Source organism: Arachis hypogaea, chromosome 13 (genome assembly GCF_003086295.3).
Source record: "Arachis hypogaea cultivar Tifrunner chromosome 13, arahy.Tifrunner.gnm2.J5K5, whole genome shotgun sequence".
Taxonomy (NCBI): domain Eukaryota; kingdom Viridiplantae; phylum Streptophyta; class Magnoliopsida; order Fabales; family Fabaceae; genus Arachis; species Arachis hypogaea.
The window spans coordinates 143,009,501-143,033,715 of record NC_092048.1 but is presented as its reverse complement, the minus strand read 5'-3'; the positions used below and the strand labels follow the sequence as shown (position 1 = coordinate 143,033,715).

General features: G+C 29.0%; 2 protein-coding genes across 2 annotated transcripts; one reads left to right on the top strand and one right to left on the bottom strand.

Moving 5' to 3' along the window:
• The first annotated feature begins 2,196 nt into the window (after positions 1-2,196).
• Positions 2,197-5,426, top strand: LOC112792498 (probable xyloglucan endotransglucosylase/hydrolase protein 28). The gene is made up of 4 exons (XM_025835763.2): positions 2,197-3,222; positions 3,322-3,422; positions 3,979-4,187; positions 4,633-5,426. Exons 1-4 carry the CDS (start codon positions 3,033-3,035, stop codon positions 5,135-5,137), a joined length of 1,005 nt encoding a protein of 334 aa, XP_025691548.1. The 5' UTR covers positions 2,197-3,032; the 3' UTR covers positions 5,138-5,426.
• Positions 5,427-8,135: 2,709 nt separating this feature from the next.
• On the bottom strand, positions 8,136-11,706 carry LOC112792497 (anthranilate synthase beta subunit 2, chloroplastic). The gene is made up of 8 exons (XM_025835762.2): positions 11,496-11,706; positions 11,225-11,382; positions 10,010-10,080; positions 9,808-9,845; positions 9,568-9,678; positions 9,228-9,327; positions 8,972-9,107; positions 8,136-8,494 (listed from the first exon to the last, which is right to left on the bottom strand). The coding sequence occupies exons 1-8, from the start codon at positions 11,623-11,625 to the stop codon at positions 8,393-8,395; spliced, it is 846 nt and encodes a 281-aa protein (XP_025691547.1). The 5' UTR covers positions 11,626-11,706; the 3' UTR covers positions 8,136-8,392.
• Between the last annotated feature and the right edge of the window lie 12,509 nt (positions 11,707-24,215).

The following is a 24,215-nucleotide window of genomic DNA, read 5'->3' as shown; positions in this document are numbered from 1 at the left end:
CTCTAAAAATAAATTATTAGAATTAGAATTATGTGTATGCAAAAATATAGAGATTACAACTTCTAATATAGTGTAACTTCCCCGTTTAACTTTATACGTATTTACTTGCCTTTGAAATATAGTAAAAAGATGGAATTTTATTAAAGGGGTTATCCTTTTTCTGTACAAAAGTTGCTAGAATATGATTACCCATCTCGGCCTTGATCATTCTTCTTTATATTTTTCTCTTATGGATTGGTTACTGCTCTGGCGTCCTCTGCTTTTATTTGTCATTCGTGCTTTTGTTATTATGGATTTTTTAACACTTTATCCCTAGTCTTCAGAGTTTTGTTTTTAATCCTTTTATTGTCCACCGCAAGTAATAATTGTCTCTCTTCTTTATTTTAATTTAAAATTTCACGCTACAAAGATATTTGATGAATTCATAAAGTACCGCAATTAAAAATTGTATCTAGGAAATATGAGGTGTAGATAAAAGAAGAGGATGCAAATTATAAGGTAGTATTTATTTTTGGAGGCATGATATAAATATATGAATAATATATATTTAAAAAGTGTTTGAAAATAAAAATATGAACATTAAACATATTATTATAAGATAATTTTTTATATTTTTGTATTTATGTTTTTATCAAAGATAACGATAAATATGAAATTTAAAAGAATGGACACGTATTTTTTTATAAATTTTGTTTTATTTTTTATTTATAGATATTTTTTATTATTTTATTATTATCTCTTTTTTATTTTTTTTATTGTATTTGTTCGTAGAGAAGTACTTTTTTTCTGTTTTTTTTCTATCTTTTTTTTTTCAGATACTCTCTCTTTTTTGTAAAAATTTTTATTCGGATAAATTATTCTTTCATTATTATTATTTTTACTTCAATACCATTTTAGCCTTGTATTATATTATTTGATTTGTAATAAAAATAATAATAAAAATAATTAATCTTAAAATTTTTAAAAATAAATATTATCAAAAATAAAATTAATCTTTTAAAATATTAAAAAATAATTTATAAGTTATAATTAATTTTATATAATTTTTAAAAAATCAGTTTTTTGAAAAGAAAAATTAATTTTTAGATAAAAAATTAGTTTTCTAAATAAAAATAGATTTTTATGTGCAAAAATTAATTTTTTTATATAAAAATAGATTTTTTTTAAATTGATTTTTTATTTAAAATTAATTTGGCTTATTAATCTAAATAAATTTTTTTATCAATCAAATTCAGATTTATTTTTTTTTTAATCTTAACCATATGTATTTCGAAACATTAATAATAAATTTAAAAATAAAATAATTATATTTATAAATTTTATTTTAATATAAATATTATTATATATTTTTTATTAAAATTTGTGGCCTTTTTAAATATTTTTTTCAAGTTTTGTCCGTACTCCTATGTATTTTCATTTTTTATTAAATTAGTTTGTATTTAATGTAAAAAATTTAAAATCACATAGTTATTTTAATTTTGTTATGTGTATTCAAACATAATACTAAATATTATATTAATGTCTTATATATCATATCTAAATACAATATATAAAAAATAATTTTTAGTATCTTTGTTATATTGTCTTTGTCTCAATATCACGTTCTATCTTGTTTCTAAAAATAAACATAGCCTAGGTGACGGAGAATCTGTAGAGAGCATACCAATAAATTTGCATTAGCCTAAATTAAAGATCTTGGATAATATTGAGTTGTTGTAAACTTGTAATAAAAAAAATATACTTAATAAATAATGGGTTCAGTTAATGTTAAAATGGATATTAATGTTTTTATTTTGATAAATATATAATAAGTATATTAAAAACTTAAATTTGCATTTTTTTAAAAAAATTAATTAATAATATTAAATAAGCTCATATATAATTACGTGTAATGACTTTGATTTTTTTGCAAGAACATTTTAAAATTGATTTAGGAGATAAGAATGAGCGAATAGGTGAGGAGGTGGAGGAAAATAGAACAGATATGTTTGCAGGTGGAGAAAAATAGAATAAATACGTTGCAGAAAAAACAGAGCCGCGTGTTCAAGCCTTTGTCATCATCACTCAAGACTCTTCGTCGGTTCTTCCATCTACATGTATTTACTTTAATTAATTTTATATTAGTACGTTTTTTAATTGCTGGATTTTTAATCTAATAGAGTATACTTTAACTGAGAAATAAATAAATAAAATGTTGAGATAGGAATGGGCGAATAGGTGAGGAGGTGGAGGAAAACAGAACCGATACGTTTGTAGGTGGAGAAAAACAGAACAAATACGTTGCAAAAAGAAATAGAGCCGCGTGTTTAAGTCTTTGTCATCATCACTCAAGACTCATCCTCGGTTCCTCCATCTACATGTATTTACTTTAATTAATTTTATATTAGTACATTTTTTAATTGCCGAATTTTTAATCTAATAGAGTATACTTTAACTGAGAAATAAATAAATAAAATGTTGAGACATGTTCTAAAAACATTTGAGACATATCTCTAATTATTTTGAAGCACTTAAAATACTATAATTTTTTCACAATAACATATTCCAAATTTTTATATATAAATTTTTAAAAATATGAATATAAATTATTGTTAATTAAGTATGAATCTAAAATAACAATATTGACTAGAGTACCTAAGATTGCTAATTTAAGAAAAGAAAAAGATAGGAGTCAAAATTATACACTAAAGTAAGATTTATAAAAGATTAGCTACTGATCTATGGACTGTTCCTTAAATAGTAATTAACAAAACTCAAAAGAAGAATAATGAATAATAAAGTTGTGTAACATTTGAAGAGAGGTAAGGAAGTGTCTCCAATAAAAAGAGGATGGTTTGGGAGTGTCTTCCTCTCAAACAAACAAAACCCCTTTTCGGCTCTCTCTATCGTTTCTAGCTGTAGACACATATTCCAAACCCCTTCTTTCACTCTCTCTCTCTCTCTCTCTCTCTCTCTTCTTCTTCTTCATCACCGTTCTTTCTTATATAATCTTCTACACACTCTGAACAACAACGCAAAAGAGAAGAAGAAAGATGGGATTGGGAGGAGGGTTGGTCACGTTCTTTTTGTGTCTACTATTTTTTGCTGCGCCTTCTGCTTCATCAACAAACTTATTGCCTATCATACCCTTCGATGAAGGATACGCACCCTTGTTTGGGGATAACAACTTGGTCATTCACAGGGATGGAAAAACCGTCCATCTTTCACTCGATGAGAGAACAGGTTCTTCTTTCTCTCAAATCTTTAAATCAACTGTTCCTTCTTCTTCTTTCCTTTGATTTTTTTAACAGGCCAAAGTCTTCACCTTTTCGGTGTTTGCAGGTTCTGGATTCGTGTCTCATGATCTTTACCTCCATGGATATTTCAGAGCTTCCATTAAGCTACCTGCTGACTACACCGCTGGGGTTGTGGTTGCCTTTTATGTGAGTAATCGCTGCCTCTAACTCCTCGTTAATTCAAGGTTCTATCTTTTTCTTTCTATTTTTGAAAAAAAAAACTGCTTTTTTTCCCTCCTGTTAATTTTACTCGTTTTATCCTATTCTAGAAACTTAATCATCCATCATCGGTAAAGGGAGGATTTTGTCTTCTTTTTTTTCATTTCTTCTCTGGTTCATTACATGATATGTAACGCTATGAACATGATCCAAACAGCTCTCAGGAGTTCACTCATAGGATCCTTGAAGCATGTTTGCAGATTTTTTTTTTCAATGATGTAATGTATAGTAGTTACATCAAGATAGCTTTCAAGTTTCAACTTCATTTTCATTTTCTTCAACCTCAACGTCATCACTAGATACTGATAAAGATTTAGAATTTTTCAAACCAAGTTCAATTTTTATTTATTTTTACTTGAATGGAGTTGAATTGCTTGTTTGAATGTTGAACCGATGATGTCAGTGTTTCTACCTATCTATTTTAACTTATCTGAAAGAAAGGAATAAAAAGGTTGATTTATTTCATAATATTATCTGTGTGTAGATGTCAAATGGTGACATGTTCCAGAACAACCATGATGAAATAGACTTTGAGTTCTTGGGGAATATAAGAGGCAAAGACTGGAGGATTCAGACCAATGTTTATGGCAATGGAAGTACAAGCATTGGCAGGGAGGAAAGATATGGCCTCTGGTTCGATCCTGCTGAGGATTTCCATCAGTACAGTATTCTCTGGACTGATTCTCAGATCATGTAAGCATATCTATATATCTGATTCCCTATCATACCATATTTGGTTCTTTTTGGTATTTTATATACTACACAAACACAACTTTTTTTGTTATAGTCATCGTTCTTACTGGATTTTCTTACTCTATTGTCTTGATGGTTTCGGTTGTTGGATTGACCGGGTTTTGTTCGAACATGTCTTTATTTTTTTGGTCTTGTTTACAAAATCCCCTGTTTTGTTTAATCAAAACATGGTTTAAGCAAATATCACTAATAATTTTATTCAAATATTGCTTAAATTGCATGTATCTTTGGTTGGCTACTAATGTTTTTTTCCTTAGTTACTAGATGGCGGTTTCTTTGTGAGATATAACAGAATCATAATGGATTTTGTGCTTTTTCAAGCATGTTTCTAGTTTTGGCTAATGTTTACTTGTTCTCTGATTCTGCGTTCCTATTCCTTGTGCAGATTTTATGTAGATAATGTTCCTATTAGGGAAATTAAGCGGACGGAATCTATGGGAGGTGACTTCCCTTCTAAACCTATGACTTTGTACGCGACAATATGGGACGCATCTGATTGGGCAACCAATGGAGGCAAATACAGAGTGAATTACAAGTATGCACCCTATGTCGCCGAGTTCTCTGATCTTGTCTTGCACGGTTGTGCGGTCGATCCCATTGAACATGAAGCCAAGTGTGACAATGCTCAAACTTCCAAAGCAGTTCCTACTGGTGTTACACCAGCACAAAGAATCAAGATGGAGAACTTCAGGAAGAAGCACATGACATACTCTTACTGTTATGACAAAGTCAGATACAAAGTCCCTCCAACAGAGTGTGTCATTAATCCCCAAGAAGCTGAGAGGCTGAGAAAATTCGACCCTGTGACATTCGGTGGTGGCCGGCGCCGCCACGGAAAGCGACATTATCGCAGCAGAGGGAGCCAGGCAGAAGAAGCTGCTGCATTTTGAGGGAGGATTCCACATGGTGATAACATTTTCATTGATTCAGTTTGATTACCTGGGTTGATTTTTTTTTCTTTTTCTTTTTGGTGTATAGAGAGAGAAAGAGAGGCATAGAGTTCCGAATATGATAGTTTTGATATGGTTCTTGTTGGTGGGGTATGTGTATAGTTTCATACCTTTAGGTTCCCAGGTACTGTCATTCATGTCTCTTATGCTTTACAAATTGATATATCTGTTGATTTCTCTGTATTTAGACCATACTTGAGGGTTTCAATAAATTATTTATTTAGCATCAGTTATTTATTTATTTATTCAGTATTAGGTATGAATCTTTTCTTTCAACACTGCTAATCAAATCAAATATATATAAAGAACTAGTGCTGTATTGACCCTCAAATTGTAGTATTAATTTTTGTCCCATGATGATAGAGTGTTATAGTATATGGGGTAATATTTGTCACCTTATGGAGATTAAATATGGTACATCTTTGTAATTGGAATCCAAAGTCAAGGAAGGTGAACGTGACAAATGAATACAGCAGAGGTGTTGAGACTGGTCAGTTTAATGGGACTTCTACTTAGATGTGACCAAAATTTTCTGTCTTGGCTTGTTCTTTCTCATGTTTTGTTCTTCTAGTAAGTGGATTGGGTTGCAAATTTCAACATAGTGGTTGAGTTGTTCATTGTACATACAAAAATTGGACATTAATTAATATGTTGAAATTGAGCTTGCTTGTGTAGAAATTTCAAGAGCATGTACAACTGTATCTTAAATTTTAAAATATGTTGCAACTTGCACTCCATGGACACAGGTAAATTATGTGAACACTTTTTTTGCATGCCTTTGCCCAAGTTGCCAACTAAGCCTCTGCTAAAAGCAATGGATCTCAGTTAATTTCCCTACCTAACATATATTGAAAATATCTTTCCATCAACAAACTGTGTGTTAAAACATGTCATCTCGTATTTGAGTTAGATTATAATTATGGCACAAGTAACCAACTAATACACACTACTTTTACAAACCTGATTGGTTTCTACTTTGTAGTTTGTATAATTATATCCGTAAGTTTCGATTATATTTGGGAATAAGCTTTCCTAGAAAATAAGAAAACTAATTATTACTCCACTCCACTACTTCAATTGAATGTGTTTGAATTGATTTCTAGCTTAGTTTGAAGAATAGTCACGTATCAAAAAGGTCAAATAATCATAACTCAAGCTTTTCAATTGAACATCAATACGTTCACATTACTTTCGTAAAAAATAAAATAGGGAACACACCTAATTTCTTTACACTCTTCATTATTAAGAAAGGAAAAGGTATACCATAATCAATTAAAATTTCATAGTGGCAACTAAAAAAATACGTATAGCTTTTTTCTTTTCTTTTTCTTTTGAAAAAAAAAAGCCTTAAAAAGTGTTACATGAACACCAATAACAGAAATATTTGATAACAAAAGTATTAGTATTTATTAATTATTGTTAGAAGGTAGAAACTCAAGTGCAGTCGATTTCACATGAAGTTGATACCTGAGAGTCGTTAGATGATTTGATTGATTTAACTAAATTTTCATCCAACGACTCTTAGATATCAACTTCACGTGAAGTCGACTTCACCTGAGTTTTCATCTTGTTAGAATTAATAAATATTAAATAAAATAAATTTAAACTATTTAAACTTATTTTTTATTGTCTTCCTAATGTTACCATCAATATTATTAGTTATGACCAGCACCGAATTTAGGGGAAATAGCATTCGAAATAGATAAATACTAGACGATAGGTCTGGAATAGGTCAAAATTCAAAAAGTAATATGGGACACTAGAACCTTGAATATATACTAGACAGGTTGCATGCCGAAGAGGAAAAAGACATTACCTCAATAATCAACCTCAATTTGACTTTATTGCCATTAGGAATTAACCTGAGAAATAATCAAATCCCGTTATTATCGTTCGAAAACGAAATTTCCATGTTAAAGTTGCCCCTTCACACTTCACAGGGCCTAAAAGCTAAAACCACGACCAAAAAGATGATGTGATTGGAGACAAAAACAGTTTGCATTCAACAAATTACTTTCCTGAAATTGAGGCCATAACATAACATGATATTTTGTTCATGTTATTCTCTTTTGATTAAACATTTATGGGGTGCATAGACATTAACACCCCTTGTGAGAACAAAAAATTAGGACTAAACCTACCATGTGAGTTCAGTTTTTCTTGTTTAGACACATTATTTAAGAAAAGATAAATAACTTTGTACTATATAATAAATAATAGGGGGAATCTAAACATAAGCAGAAAACGACATAGTGAAATTCTGAATCGAGACCGACCAATTTGGGTGCATGTTTTTGTAACGGGCGAATCTAATGTTTAATATTCTTGTTCTTGGCTTCACCTTTAACAACAAACATAAACCCTGACACAACTCTAAACATGTCTTTGCTTATATTCTATTTTTTATTAATTATTTTTTTCACTTATGTTGCAATAATAAAAGGATTTAAAATATTGTTATTCGGTTCAGCCTGTGATTAGAACCAATAACATAACCAAAAATAAAATTGTAAATAATTGAGTACTTAAAAAGAGAATTGAGCTTCTGATATGAACAAGTAGGTTAAAATTTTCAGAATATTAAATTGTTAATTCAAGACTCGAGAGAGAAACAGCTGACACTTTTATTTAATTTTGCATTGTTTAGATAACAATAAAAAGCAGTTAACTAATAATAAAAACTAAAAAGCATGGAATAGAATCATAAAGCATTTGTGTTGGGTGCCAACCAGGTGTGAAGTGGAGGGAGGGTGAGGCAAAAGTCAAGTAAGTCAACCATGAAAAAGAGTGTGTTATCTTCATCCCTCACTAGAGCCACATGATAAAACTAATAATTCAGAAGATAACATGCCACAGAATCACTACTCAACCATATGGTAGGAGAAATGAAAATAAAGATCCTCATAAACTATAGCCAACTTGGAAAGAGATTCTCACATAAATCACAACAAGGTTCTACAACTTTTATATTTATTAGTAACGCCAAATTTGTAGGTCTACAACAATCACATTTATGATGGCTTATAGTATAATGAATCAATTTCACTCCAGCCTGATGTTTGCTAATTGCCATTTAATTAATAAAATCATAACTTATAGTTTTGCCAATGAATTTCTTAAACTGTTTTCCCTTTCATGTATGTGGTCATCACACCACAAATGTTGCAATGCATTAAGATTCAGAACTAAACATTTTCATGAACCACCAGCCTCCTTTCTCTCAATGAGTTTGATAAAGTTTCGAACAATTTCCTTTCCTTCGGCTGTTATAATGCTCTCTGGATGAAACTGCACACCCTGCAATTTTGAAGAACTTAAACTTTAGCACAGAATTGCCGGTTAATGAAAGCATGAACAACCAAAATAACCCCTTCAATGCCAGAGAGTAAATTCTTGATTTGTACATTCACCTTTTCAAACATCAAATTCTCAATTGAGTTTATATTTTAATATGCAGCACAGTTTAGTGTCTACACAGACGTACTGATTTATTAACTCATGCTATGTACCTTTGTAGTGTATTATACCCAAATTGACTTCTCAGACATCAAACTAGTAACGAAGCACATATTAAACAAAAGTGATGATGACATAGATCTCTACAAACTCTAAATTCAGGTCCATGAAATTTCAAAATATTTCAAAAGCTGTCAGCTAAACTCCATATCAAAATTGAAAACCAGATTACACTATTTTCCTGAATTTAAGAGAAGGGCGATGAATCTTTTCTTGATCTGATCAAAAGAAATCTCCATATAAGGAATAGGGTGTTACCTGTAGATGCTTATACTTCTTGTGACGAGCTGCCATTATAAGACCATCCTCAGTCCAGGCTGTCACCTCAAGTTCTTCATGAGGAAAACTCTCCTTTTCAATCACAAGGCTGTGATATCTACCAGCTAAGAAAGGACTGAAAATAACAGCGCGGTAAGGCCAACTAATGAGACAACTCAAAAATAGAAAATAGAAAAAATCAAACAAATCAGAATACAAAAATCGAATTTCATAAATAATATCAATGAATCCCTACTTTGATAATCCGGCAAATAATCCATCTTCTCCTTTCTCATCATAATACACCAAAGAACTTTTCCCATGCATGACACCATGAGGAGAGCGAACAATTTTCCCTGCACAGGTTAAAGGCATAATGTCTTAATCCTATTTCAACTGTCCAGAAAAAGGGAAGAAATGAAAATGATGGAAGTTAAACTACAGGGGATGCTTGCGCTGAAACCAAAAGCCATGTTTGCACCAAAAAAAATGTAATGTGAACAATATACAAATTTATCAAAGAGATCTTGCTGTCAGTTATATGCACCAAATATATCAGTGGTGGCTGAAGGTTGAAGAAATCTTAGAAGACACACCTCCAAAAGCTTCTCCAATGCATTGCAAACCCATGCATACACCAAACAAAGGAACAGTTGGCCCAAGTTCCAGTACAGTTTGCAAAGATATTCCAGAATCTTGAGGCGTGCCTGTAAGGATGAACATTGTGTATCATATGTCTTATGTGTGTATTGACTGTATTCTATTAATTCATTTTCTTCATCAAATATATAAACATCAAACTATGACGATAAATGAAAATTCAAGAAAAGCCTTACCTGGGCCAGGTGATATTAGCACTCCTCTAGGATTTTTCCTAATAAAAAATAATAGAATTTTAAAAGACCATAGCTTAAATTGAGAACCTTAAGAATATGAATATCTACGCTCCCACAACTTGCAGCATGAATATCAATATGGTATACATGCATAAGCATTAAAAAAAAAAAAAGAAAGAAGAAGAAGAAGAAAGAATATTACTTTTTTAACTCTTCCACAGTCAACTCATCATTCCTGTACACGTCAAATTGGAAACCCAACTCCCCCATATACTGCAAATATCATAAACACAATGTTAGAATACGGTTTTTCCACAACCAGTAAAAGTTAAAAGATGAACAAGTGTAACAGTAAATTCTCCACAAGGCTTTCATCCTCATTCCAATTTCAAACCCTAAACCCTAGCTGCAGGTTTAATTCCTTTTGCTTCAAAGAGGGATTTCAAAATTCAAAAATTTTATGACTCTTCTGGAAAAGGGTTCATCTTAATATGAAGCAAAAGATAACAGGGCAAAAGGAATTCAACCTGAAGCATATTTTCATAATACATGCAGGCTGCAGCCAAGCGGAGTTAAGTGGATAGAGTAAAGGTAAAAGGAACACCCCATTGCTTAGAGGGTTCTCATACTAATAATGATTCTAGTAGGCAACCCAAACCAATCCCTTAGAATCATACTTTCATACTCATTAATTTGTGGTGTTTGAAATAGAACAGTAGGACATTTCATTCCTTTGTCTTTACAGTCAATCCATTCACAATTTTAACCCTCAACATCCTAATCCCTGTAGTGGGCAATAAAAATTGGAAACACAGAATTGAAATTCAATTTGTAACTACCAATCCACCCCTACTTCATTAAATTTAGGCTACCTTAGTTCAGAAATGATCCATATGAATCCTACACCAAACTATTTGCCATTGTTGGTTTCCACCTCAATTCAAGAGGATCAAGAACATGGATATAACACAGAGGACAGATATGATATAACATGACCACAAGGATACAAGAAAATTTTAAGATTAATGACAAGACACAGCTGTGATACAACATGGAATGTTAGTGTAAAATCCCCAAATTTCAAATTAAACCGTGGAAATAATGTTACAAATTAGTGTGAACAATTGTAACTGAAGTGGTCTTAGTCCCTCTAGTTCCAAAATATATGTCACTTTGAAATTTTGCACCTGCAAAACTCATTGTATTTAAAGTTTTAGACTCGATTGTATCCAAATACATTGAATTCTAAATAAATTCCATTAATTGAGCATCTAAAAACTAAAAGGTCTTCTAATCAGTCAATTCCTGTGAGCCAATGACCTAAATATAATCACCTCAAGCTAACCAGTGAAAGTAATCGAAAACAAATCATTGTAAACATCAAGAAGACACTACAAAAGTGGCGAAAATAATGAACCTGGCAAAGGTTATAGGTAAAGCTGTCATAGTTGTCAATCACAACAATCGGATCGGTGGAGTTCTTAGCAGAAATGGGTGAGTTCGAACTCGATTCCAATACGCCCCCTGTGGCTTTTGGAACCACCCCATTATCCCTTTTTGTCGAAACACTTAAACCTGCAATAAAAACCAAAACTTTTATCGTAAAAAATTGAGAAAATAAAATCAGGATTGAGATTTGCAGGTGAAAAGAAAGAAAAAAGCGAAAAGGGAAGAGGAAAGTGAAGTACTGAGTGATGAAGTGGGTTGATTCCGGAGAATGAGGGTTAAGTGGGGGAATTGGGATCGTTTGGAACAGAGAGAAGGGTTTTGGTGAAGAAATGAAGTGTGAGAGAGCGACAGTGACATAGTAGTAGCCATGATCCAAGGACGACCACTGTCTCCTTTAAGCTCGCCCTGTTTTGTTATGTTATGCACAGTGATACGGATTATCAAAAACTTAAATATAAAAATTAATACTTTGTTTGGATGTAGGAAATAAAATGAAAGGAAAAAAATTTAGAGAAAAAAAAAAGGAAAGAAAAAATAGAAGAAAGAGTGGAATTATTTATGTGTTGTTTGGATGAATAAAAAAAATAGAAAAAATAGAAAGAAATTTTTTTATTTAAAAAAAATAAAAAAAATCATAATAATATAAAATTATATTAATATTTTTATTATAAAATAAAGTATAAATATTTTTATTTATTTATGTTTTATTATATTTTATAAATATTATAAAATATTATAATTTTATATATTTAATGTAAATTATTTATCTAATACATATAATGTTTAAATATGAATTTCTGTTATAAAAATATATTAAAATTAAATTTATATTAATAATTGTTAATAATAATATAACTAACATAGTATTAAAAATACAAAAAATATAATATTTTTTTTTATTTTCTTACTTGTGATGGAAAGAAAATTTTTTTAATGAGATTCATACAAAAATTTTATTTTTTTTTTCTATTTTCTTTGATAACCAAACAAGAAAAAATATCATTTTCTATTTATTTTCTTTCCACTCATTTTCTCTCAAACCAAACATAATGTAAGGGTCTGTTTGGATCGATTTCTTTAGAAAAAAAATATACTCAAAAGAATTTAAATTAATCATTAAAAAAAAATAATCTTTAGTAGATAGCATTTATTCTGAGGGATTAGGACTTAATTTAAAAGACTAAACTCAATGTTATGTTTGTTAATCCGATACTAAAACTAAAATTTTAGACTTTAAATACAAAATTTCAATCTTTTCATACCTCCAGAAAAAATGGACATAGAGACTATAGTTTTAGAAGATTGAGACTGAAATTTTATTAATAATTTCTTCTAAAAATACCCTCATTCTAAATTTATAATTTAAAGTTTATTCTTTGTGTAAATCTAATTATTAGAGATTCTTTTCAACTAAGTCTATTCTTAAAGGTGAATACTATAGTGTCTAAGTTATGATGTCTAATTTACTAAAAAAGGTAAAGAAATAATATTTAATAAACTTTAACTATTTTATTTTTTACCTATAAAAGTAAGTTAGGCAATTTAAGCACAACAATAAAAGACATCATAGAATCCACCATTCTTAAAAGCTGAACCACCATCTAAGAGACCCTTTTGAAGCCTCTGTCCTATCACCACCGCTAGAACCATTGTCTCCTCCTTGTCTTCGTAGCTACTATGACCTAGGTTAGTGGATGTAGCATCTTCATCTTCGTAGCCACTATATTTGCAGTTTTTGATGCATTGTTTTTCGGTTCGATTCTCTTGTTCCATTTTCTTTTTTCTGTTTGTGTTTTTATTGTCATTAATGAGTTCTCTTCTCTTCAGGTTTATAGGTGCTCTTTCTTCTAATACTATATATCTATATAAAATTTGTCTTCTCTAAATTTTTTGTTTTGGTTGCAGAATTTGTTTTATATGAAATTATATTTGTAGAATTTATTTTTTCTGCTTACATTTTTTTGTTAATTTTTACTTTCAATATGATTAATTATTTGTATGAAGTTTATCTTTTATGTATTTAATTTTTTATGATTAATTCTATATATCAATATGTTATTTATTCTAAATTTGTTATAACTTCAATGTGTTATTAAAAAGTGAGATACTGAATTTGTTATTAAAATGAGAGTGCTAGTTATTTTGATGAGAAAACTTTTTTTTTTTTAATACAAGACAATATTTTTTACGTGGTTGACTGCTACACGTACCAATTCATCAAAAAATCAGTTTCAGCTACACATACTATTTTTTTCTCTTTCATAATTGATATTTTATTATATTTTATTTTAAAAATATGAGTGTCTGCCTAATTATTTTCAACTTGCAAACACACTTTTTCACATGCTAATTAATCAAGAGTCTGGGAATGAAAACAACTTAGGTTAACATTTTAATTTGATGAAAATAGTTTTGATAAGAAACTTATGGGCTATGGTCATATATTAATTCTGTTTTTAACAGATTAAATTGAATAATTATATTTATTATATCTAAAATGATTATTCTGATGAAAAGGAATGGAGTGTTCAAAAATTATTAAATGATGTGTTAGTTTTTATCAAAATGATGAGATTGAGACATGATTATTTGATGTTTGTTATTCTTGCATTATTTATGTACTTTAAGAATAGAAGTAGTGGTCAATTATTATTAGGTGGAAAAATGAATAGTAGATCAATTAGACGTGATGTATTAGAGCGTATTGCTGGTTAATATAATATGAATTGTATTTGGGTGTTGAGAATGAACACAAATATTTTTGCTAATTTACGTGAGTTGTTTCAAGTCCAAAGAAGACTTTGAGAAGATGGTCAAGTAAGCTTATTAGAGAAAGTTGCAACTATTTCAATGATCTTAGTGCATCACAAGAAAAATCGTAATCTACAAGTTAAATTTTGTAGGTTTGAAAAAACATTTAGTAAGTATTTCAATAAAATTTTAAAGGCTGATATATATATCCAAAGCACGTTATTTGCCAAGGCCTCATTAGTTGAAGAGGATTGCGTAGATCCAACATAAAGAAAGTTTAAGGTATAACTAATGGTTTATGTGTGTAATTTGTTTTTTGGCTAGAAGGATTATCTATCTAAAAGTCATAATTTTCTATGGATTATAAGGTTGCTTAAGAACATTAGATGACACTTATATAGAGGTGACGGTTTCCGAGTCTGATAAGTTAAGATATCGAACAAGAAATGATAAAATTTGTACTAATATCCTAGAAATTTGTAACCGAGATATGAGCTTTGTTTATGTACTTAGTGAATAGGAAGGATCAGCATCTGATTCAACAATACTTCGACATGCAATCACTCGTCGTAATAGTCACCACATGGTAATACTGAATTTATAAGCAACAAATTAGATTTTGACATTGAGCTTGAGTTTACGGTAGTTGAGCTTACGATATTTATATTTAATATTTATAGGTAATTATTATTCGGTCGATGTTGGTTACACAAATGGTCCTAAATTACTAGCACCATATAGAGGTACTTTCTATCATATAAGAGAGTGGGTCCAAGGAGCACGTGCATCTCATAACTACCAAGAATATTTTAATAAGAAGCATTCTTTTGGTGGGAATGTAATTGAGTGATATTTGGTTTACTTAAGAAGAGATGGTCAATCTTAAGAAATTCTAGCTTCTACTCTCTAAAGATACAAAGTCATATTATAATTTTTTGTTTGTTGTAAATTTTATTCGTATCAATATGGGATATATTTCATGAAGAGCAAACTAGCCTCTTAGATGAATTTTTACTTATTAGAGATGAAGCACCAGACGAGTTGATTGATGTAGTTGAAAATATGAATGAGTGGATACAATGGCATAACAACATGACAATTGAGATGTGTAAAGAGTGACGAACTAGTCGTATGGAATAGAAATAGCTTCTAGGCCTAGTTTGAATTTTATTGTTCAATTTGGCATGACATTTGTGATGTAATAGTTTAATTTGTGTTTGTAAGACTTTCTATTATGTTGTAAAACTCATTGTCATTAAAACTTATTAATGGTATTGTAAGATTTGTAATTCAATAATGGTTCTTATAACATGGTTATTGAAACTTGTTATGCTATTTATAAGACTTATTATTTTCGGTTCTAATGTAATTGGAGTGTACAACTTATTTTTGTTACACTTCTTCTTAAGTAAGAATGAACAAACGCATGTGAAGTGATGAAGAAATTGAAGCATTTGTTGGTTTTATAGAAAAATTTGTTGTTGATGGTCTGAAAGCTAATTGTAGGCATTAGAATTGTTACTACCATAGAAAACATTTGTAAATCTTCCACTTTTAGATGTTATTGTCAAATAAACTGTTGTATCTGTTAGAGTTGACAAAACACAGAACATCATTCAAAAAAGAAAAAAATAAAGAGATTTGAAGTCATGATTTAAGATGTGTTTAACCCAACGAACACGTTTTACTAAAAGTAACAACCAATATGTGGTAGTGCACATCAAACTCTAATTCAAATCCATTCTAAATACAACCATTCCATTCTTAAATTTTTTCTAATCCAAATATCTTCTGTATATTAGCATTCTATTCGACTAGTTGTCTAGTTCTAACACACACTTGATTATTCAAATATATTATATACTATCATTCAACATAAATATGTTCTGAATACTTTAATTCCATTTAAATCTTCATCGAAACCAAACATATGAAGTTGAAAAACATTTCATGAGTTATCAATTTCTACTGCCTTTGTATTTATGCTCTCTATAAAGAATAAGTGAAAATAGAAAATACACATTTTGATTAATTTTATCCAGGAATTTTATATCTTTTGATCTAATAAAAATCTAAAACATGAGAAAATGAAATAACACACACAAAATCACTTGTTCTTCAAAAAAGTAAGACAAATTCTCAGTATGTCACAACACATAAATCTGATCTTTGAAACAAAAGAATTAGTTGTGGAAAATAAAGAGGAGATATCTATTCGCATGATTCTATCTCTACTCAATCTCAATATTTAACAAAAGTATCAACATATTTTTTTGTACCACCTGCAACCAACAAAAGAAATAAATTGAAAAAAGCACCATAAGAAAATAGGAAAAAAAAAGAACGAAAAAGAGAAGAGATGGAAAAGACATCAAAGATGATAACAGTAGTCATAGAGAGCGAGAGAGATGGAAAGAGACGGACAGAGAGCGACAATGACAAAGAACGAGAGGGATCGACAGAGAACGAGAGAGACAAGGAGATAGTTGTATTCGCAAAAATGGAAAAATGGTGACAATGCTTCCTCGTTGAGGTGCCGAGAAGGAGAGTAGCGTCGGCAAAATGGGGTTATCCGATGGGAAAGCTTTAGAATTGACATTGAGAAAGGGGAAAAGGATGACATCAGTTTTGGATTAGGGTTTTGAGAGGGTTTTGTTGTGTCTTTTATTATAAATAGTAAGAGTAATTTAACCATTTTATTTATTTTAGTCTTTTTTTATTTTGAATCGAATAAAATAATAGGACATAACTCAATTTTGTACATCTTACACCAAACACAATAATTTAAGTTTTTGTTTTCCAATCTCTATTTCTCAATCTAAACCTCTCTTCCAAACACAAAAAAAGAAACATAACACACATTAAAAATCTAGATTCATGATTTTTGGTTAAATTCCCCCATTTGATCTTGGTCAATATGTAGGATCCATCTTAGTAATGCTTTTTCTTTCCTTCGTTTATCTAATAAATTATATTCGAAAACAAAATAGACCGAGTCGAGCGAGCTAAACTTTGATTTTGACGAATTTGACTCGTGTTGTAAATAAATGGCTTAAATCTAGGTCTGTTAATTCTTATAAATTTTTTTTAAGTTTAAGTTCGGCCTGTTTAAAGCTCGATAAGCCCACGAGCCTATTTGAAAAGTCTATTTTGTGAATTAAAATTCAAAATAATAAATTTAAAAAATATAAATTGACATTAAATATTTTCTAAAATTTATAATTCATAATTTATAAAGTATAATTTATTTTTATGTTAATTGTTAGTCACGTATCTTAACCATAATTACAATTTATAAAATTTTTCTTTGAACAAAAAAAATTATAATCTTAACTAATATTAACTATTGATTCTTTTTAGTTTTGTTTTATATTTAGTATAAGTGAATAATTTATTTTTATAAAAAAATTGAAGAATTGACCCAATAAATTTTATAGACTACTTTTTTAAAAGGATTAAGTACGATTTTGATCTCTAAGGTATAGGTCAAAAATTTTTTTTATTCTCAACCTTTTTTTACATATAAAATCGTTCCTAAACTTTAAAACCAAATTTTAAAATTTTTTATTTAAATATTAAAATTTTGGATCAAATTGTCTATAATAAAAAAATGATAAAAAAAATTGGAATAATTTTTTTTTTCGATTTATACCTTAAAAACTAAAATTGTACTTAATCTTTTTTAAAATCTATAATCTGATGTTTTTAATTAATAGACTTTTAAAGTTGACTTATTTAATAAAATAAATTAAACCGAATTTAATACAAACCGAATCACGAATCTCAGTCAAATTGTTCGGCACCGTTTCACCCCTAGTGAACACACCTTAGCAGGCTAATTTAAATATGTCAAGAAATTTAGGTCCTTTAAATTTTTCCTTTGTGAATTGAATCATGTTGCCTCATATAAATGAAAGTATGAAACCATTAAAGCAAATCGATTTATTACCTAATATGTTCGAAAGCGATCTTTTAAAAAATATGTATTTATACACGGAGTGGAAAAAAAGTCAATGTGGCATCAAATAAGGCAACATTCCATATTCATGGTTGGTAGTTGGAACATTGCACAAATATGGATTAACATTTGCAAAACGTATTTAAGTCGCAGAATTGTATCTACTTGCCACTACTGTTACTTAATTGTTTAAGTAAGAAAATGAATATTATTATTTTAATTTTGATAATGTAATTTTTATTTTTTTATAAATTTATATAAATGTATAATGTAAGTAAATTATGTGTGAAATAGTATTATTAAAAATAAAAGTGACATTATCATGCCTCAAAAATTAAGTACATAAATTTAGAGTTTGTTTGAATGTTATTGTTTTGTTGACTTATTATAACATAAAAAATTCTTTTCAAGTTTCTTGTTGTATTTAGGAAAATGCTTTTGAATTTAATTTTAATATGCTATTAGTGTAAAATAATTTTATACGTGTATTTAATCGTATAACACTAAATCATCAAAAATAATTATTATTTTTGTTGACTAAGTGAATAGTCATTTAAAAAAACGAATGTAATTATACGACTGTATAAAATATTTTACATTATCAATGTGTCAAAATTAAATTCAACACTTTTTAGTAAACTTGAAGTTTTTTTTTTGAATAAATACTTAAATTGATCCTAAAAAAATTTTTAGATTGAATATTAATTTTTATTTATTAGAAGTTCTCAAAAATTACTCTTATCAAACACATTGATTCGTTCATCATTTTTAATATGTACATTAGATACAAAAATTTTAATAAATTTTATTACAAAATAATTAAATAAAAATATTATTATAAAATAAATTAATAAATTGTTGGTTATTTTTTAGATGGAAGTCTAGAAATTGGATTTTTTTAATTTATAGACAATGCAATAAATTTGTGAATTATCTGGCGCGCAAAAATTTTGATTCAGAATTAGGATTACACTTTTGTAATAATTCTCCCAGAGAAGTAGTACAGTTATTTATAAATAATAAATAAAGAATTTTTCTATCTCGTCTAATTAATTTGTAATTTTTTTCGAACCTTTAGTTTCTTATGATATAAAAAAATATTGGTGTTTATTTTATTTGGACCTAACTGTAAGACTCCATAGATATTTTTTTATTTAATGACGGAAAAAGTGGAAGTTTAATATTAATTGGAAAATAGTTGTTTAACTGTAAATGTATGAATTAAGGTTGAAAAAGTCTTAATATTAGAAAAAATTGTGTAATTTACAAAAATCTCTTTTCAGTTTGATTTTATTTTGGTTAATTATTTTGTTCAATTAATAATATCTTTCATTTTATCTATATTATATTTTTTTTAAAAAAAAATGTCATTCTTATGTTTAATATAATATTGAATAAGAATCTTTCTACTTAATTTCTTTAGGAGTATTTTTATCTCACCTCAACTATGTTCTCCTTATTTCATTTGTTTTGCATATAAAATACAAAATTTGAATTCAATACTTATTTAATAAAATAAGTAGAGTTATCAAATAGGCCAATTTGATTCATTTAGGTATGATCGGTCCAAATTCGTAAGTTAATTAAGTTGGTCCATTTTATTCACGGATCATTATTTTTCATTTTGGATCGTTCTTAGGTCTGTTTAATCTTTTATTTTATTATCCGTTCAAAAAAAAATTTTATTTTATTTTTTTAAGAATATTTTGACAAAAAAATCACTTCTAAATAAAAAATTTTAAATAAACAATATTTTATTAGTTGATAGTGTAATAATCCAACTTCTAACATTTTAGGAGCGTACTAAAAACAAGATATTATTACCTATGTCTTTATAACTCTAACTCTTTATTAAATAATATATAAGTCTGATTCGTTGTTAAAAAGTGTGGACGCAATTTTGGAATAATTTTTTTTTAAATATTTTTTATTTTAAGCAAAGTATTACTATTTATGTCCTTATAACTTTAACTCTTTATTAAATAATATATGAGTCTGATTTGTCATTAGAAAGTGTGAGCGTAATTTCGGAGTAATTTTTTTTTAAATATTTATTAATTAACAAGCCATACCTGAATTAATCCATAGCTAAGATATAAATAAGACTAATAGGATATTTACATCACATAGCATACGTCAAGAGAGTACAAAAACATTAGTCGTGTTCTCGCATGAGTATATATATTATCCCAGACTTAGACTCTTTTAGTATATTATATTACATATTTATAATACAGACTCTTGTAAACAAGCGACCACCTGAATCCGGATCCACCCAAAAAGTCGCTAGTCTGGAACCCAGGCTAACAAAGACTTAGTCCCCAAAAAAGTATTAATAGAGAAAGAAAAAACTGACAACACTCTAATCTTCATAACTGTGCATCATATTAGGCGTCTCAAATATATGCTTCAAGTCTGGGACATAGCAACAAGGACCAGAGCCATCAATTCTTCAACAATCATTGCCTTTCACTCCGCTTGTAGGGACAGTGAAGAGAAGGGGATGAAAACCTACAATTCTCAGCAGGATATTAACAAGAAAAAACGAATTATTCATCGGTCCTAAGGCAAAACTCTAGTATAGGCATAATCATAGCTCACTTTCACTCCGTGACCATTTGAGTCTCTTTTAGTTAATTCAATCAACCAATAACAACAGACAAGCACAAACAAGTTGCAAATCATAAGACAGACAAGTCACATAGCACACAACAGAAAATTCAAGCACAACACAAGATCACAGAGATTACGCTACAAACAAGTATGATGCATGTCTGTCTTATGCAAACTATGAGCTCATGTGTCGGTTTACATTCTGCAATCTGACATTACCTAAGAACCAGTTTCAAATATGGTTTTCTATTTTGTCTGTTCGTGCATACATGTCGATGTGGTTAAGAATATCACCAGTTCGTGAGCACTAGCAATCGTCGCAGAACTTTACGCCATAATATACGCACAAGGGATAAACGGTGATCTTCATGTTTGTGGCCTTGTAGGCGTCCCTGAATCGGCACACAACAATTCGTGGAATTTTCCCGTATTTAATGATTAAACAGTTCATGGATTTTTTTCCGTCTTTTTAACATTTAATAATCAATGTACTGAGTAAGTGGGACAAAATCCTAGTCCTTGTCAGACCAACTAACATTTAATCTTCTTATTCTCTTTTACCATTTCTCATGCCTTTCTCTGTATCTAACCATCGATTTTCTGTTTTCAGTTCTCTATTCTTTTTTTCATGCAATCTTTTATTTTCTCATTCTCTATTTTCTATTTTCTGTTTTTTGTTTTCACAAGATAATTATTCTTTCTTTGATCTTCTTTGATAACTTAATCAATCATAATACACTTCTCATACCTCTTCTCAGGTGTTTTATGAAAAGAATTATGAGATTCTAGGTTTTAAAATTATCTTTCTAAGATTTTTTAGAAAAAAATTATTATTTTATCTCTGGTCTTTATGTAAAATTATCATTTTGCCCTTTTATTATTATATTATTATTAATATTAAAATATTATCTTATAATATTTTAATATTATCAATAAAATAATAATAAAATAATATTTTAATATTAACATTCATTTAATAATATTTTATCTTTAAAATTTTAGAAATTGCAGTTTGGCTCCTGAATTTTTATCTATTTATAGTTTAACCCCCAAACTTTTCATATTTATATTTTTTTCCTAACATTTTTACATAATTAGCAAAATTCCCGTATTACTTTTCATAATGACCAAAATACCTCTACACTTTTTATAAAATTTCCATTTTGTCCTTGAATTTTTTATGTAATACCCAAAATACTCCTAGACATTGTGAAATTACCGTTTTATCCTCGATCTTTTAAAATTTATCTTTAAATTAATTCATGTTTGCTGTTTCTTGCTCACCAAGAAACCGAACCATCATCATGCTTTGTTCATGATTTTTAACTTATTTTTCACATGTTTTTCAAATTTTTTGGTAACTGATTTTTATCATCTTCTTGACACAAACTTCAGCCATCAAACATACATCAAAAATACATTAAACAAGCTTATATTTAACCTCCATGAAGCCACGATTTTCAGCTGCCATGATACTCCATGAAATATTTGATTTCTAAGCTTGTTTTCAACATGAAAACATGATTAAATTATCATATAATCAATCAATATCAAGTACCAAACAATCATTCAACAATCAAATATTAAGAACACAATTATTTTAGAATTAATTCACGAAACTCTTACCTCTTGAATCAGCTCCAAAAATCGGTTTTCTCTAGGTGGTTTCTAGCTCACTTTTTCACCTTATTTTCAATCAAAAACAACTTTTAATCCAAGGAACACATGAAGGTTGAACCTTCACCATAGATTTAGGAAGGATTTTCTCACTTTTCTTGAGTTGAAAATGGAGGTTTCTTGATCCACAAAGTACCTGAAAAAGATATCTTAAAAGAAAACATAAAAAATGACAAGTTTAAGCATGGTTTGTCATGGCCGAACCATACATGAGGGAAGAATAACCATCAAACCTCAACATACCTTAGGAAAACTAATATGGTTGTGAAGAGAAGGAAGAGAAGAACATTTTAATTGGTTTAGATTTTTAGTGAGGTTTTAGAACTCAAAAGAACCAAGCTTGAAGCTTAGGTGTTCATGGAAGTTTTTTCTAACTTTTCTCTCAAGAATCACGGCTGGAGGAAGAAGAAAGAAGCTGGTGGAAGCCTTCCTAGATGAGGTCGTGTGTCCAAGGTTCTTAGTCACCTAATTCACTTGCTAAAATATCATTAAAAGGATAATTACTAAAGTTAGATGTATTAGAACACAAATAATTACATTCCTAAAGATAAACAAAAAGAAATATGTTGTTGGGAATGGTTGAATGCTTGTGGACCATGGGAGTTATAAGGTGATTTATCCAAAATTTAATAATAAAATATTATTCGAGAGATAATTACTAAAACTAGATGTATTAGATCATAGGTATTTAACTTATTAGAATAAATATATGAGATACTAATATAAATTATACTGGTAACATGATTATGTTGGAGATAAAAGATCTATAATGAAACATTAGCATAACTAAGTTCATCAGAGAGTGCCATCAGTCTGTGCCAGTAGATTTTGGACTCGATTAAAATAATATTATTGTAAAATATCATTATAATAAAATATTAATATAATATAATATTAATATTAATATAATAAAATATTATTATTTTCTTTTTTTTTGCATATTCAAAATAAGCTCGTTAAACAGAGTCTAACCGTATATTCGAATTTTTAAAATTCCTAGTCGAAGTGGCTCATAAATGTAGTTTTCTATGTAGTTTTCTGCTAGTTTAGTAAATGATGTGGCGAAGAGTTTGATGATGCAGTGCCTGTGCAGTAGAGGTGCCTGTTTCACTGAGCTTTCGGAAAAAAATTTAGTTTTTTAGAAAAAAGTTCTGTTTTGTCGAAAATTAGGTTGTTACATTCTACCCTCCTTAAAGAAAATTTTATCCTCAAAATTTGAGTTAGGTGCAAGAACTTGCGAAAGATCCATCTTCAAACGATCTATTTCCTTCAAGCCATTTTAACGAAGAGAACATTATGTTTTATACAGCAACCATATCTCACATAGCCATAGCCACAGAGATCATAACAACTATGAAGATAGCTGTGCCTCATACCAATTCATCATTTAAAATTCCTTACTCGATTACACTATGTCTATTTGTAGCCATTGGGGTTTTATCCATACGAAATAGTCAACATTAAGGTGGTCAGTCTTAATATCTAAAGTTAAGCATGAATATTTCCAAAATGAGCATTTACAGATATTAATGCCAAATGTTTCTCAAAGACATACTAACAGCAAGAGACACACAAGCAGAGCATGCAATGAACCATAGTTCAATCCATTCCCCAAGATCTACTATGAATAAACTGTTCTGATATCAAATTGTAACGACTCAACTTCTAGCACCTTATGAGCATACTAAAGCAGGGTGTTACTATCTTTGTCCTTATAACTCTAACTCTTTATTAAATTATATATGAGCATGATTCGTCGTTAGAAAGTGTAAGCGTAATTTTGGAGCAAAACTTTTTTAAAGTATTTATTAATTAACAAGGCATACACGAATTAATCCACAACTAAGATATAAATAAGACTAACAAGATATTCATATCACATAGCATACATCAAGAGAGTATAGAAAAATTAGTCATATTTTCGCATGAGTTATCCCAGACTTAGACTCTTTTAGTATAT

Bases quoted from the DNA above. Each gene is read 5' to 3' on its own strand.
- LOC112792498 (XM_025835763.2), top strand. From the start codon at position 3,033: ATGGGATTGGGAGGAGGGTTGGTCACGTTCTTTTTGTGTCTACTATTT. The intron at 3,223-3,321 runs GTTCTTCTTTCT...CGGTGTTTGCAG, and splicing joins TTCACTCGATGAGAGAACAG to GTTCTGGATTCGTGTCTCAT. The intron at 4,188-4,632 runs GTAAGCATATCT...TTCCTTGTGCAG, and splicing joins TGGACTGATTCTCAGATCAT to ATTTTATGTAGATAATGTTC.
- LOC112792497 (XM_025835762.2), bottom strand. From the start codon at position 11,625: ATGGCTACTACTATGTCACTGTCGCTCTCTCACACTTCATTTCTTCAC. The intron at 9,108-9,227 runs GTAGGGATTCAT...TGTTATTTTCAG, and splicing joins TTATTTGCCGGATTATCAAA to TCCTTTCTTAGCTGGTAGAT. The intron at 8,495-8,971 runs GTAACACCCTAT...TCAAAATTGCAG, and splicing joins AGAAGTATAAGCATCTACAG to GGTGTGCAGTTTCATCCAGA.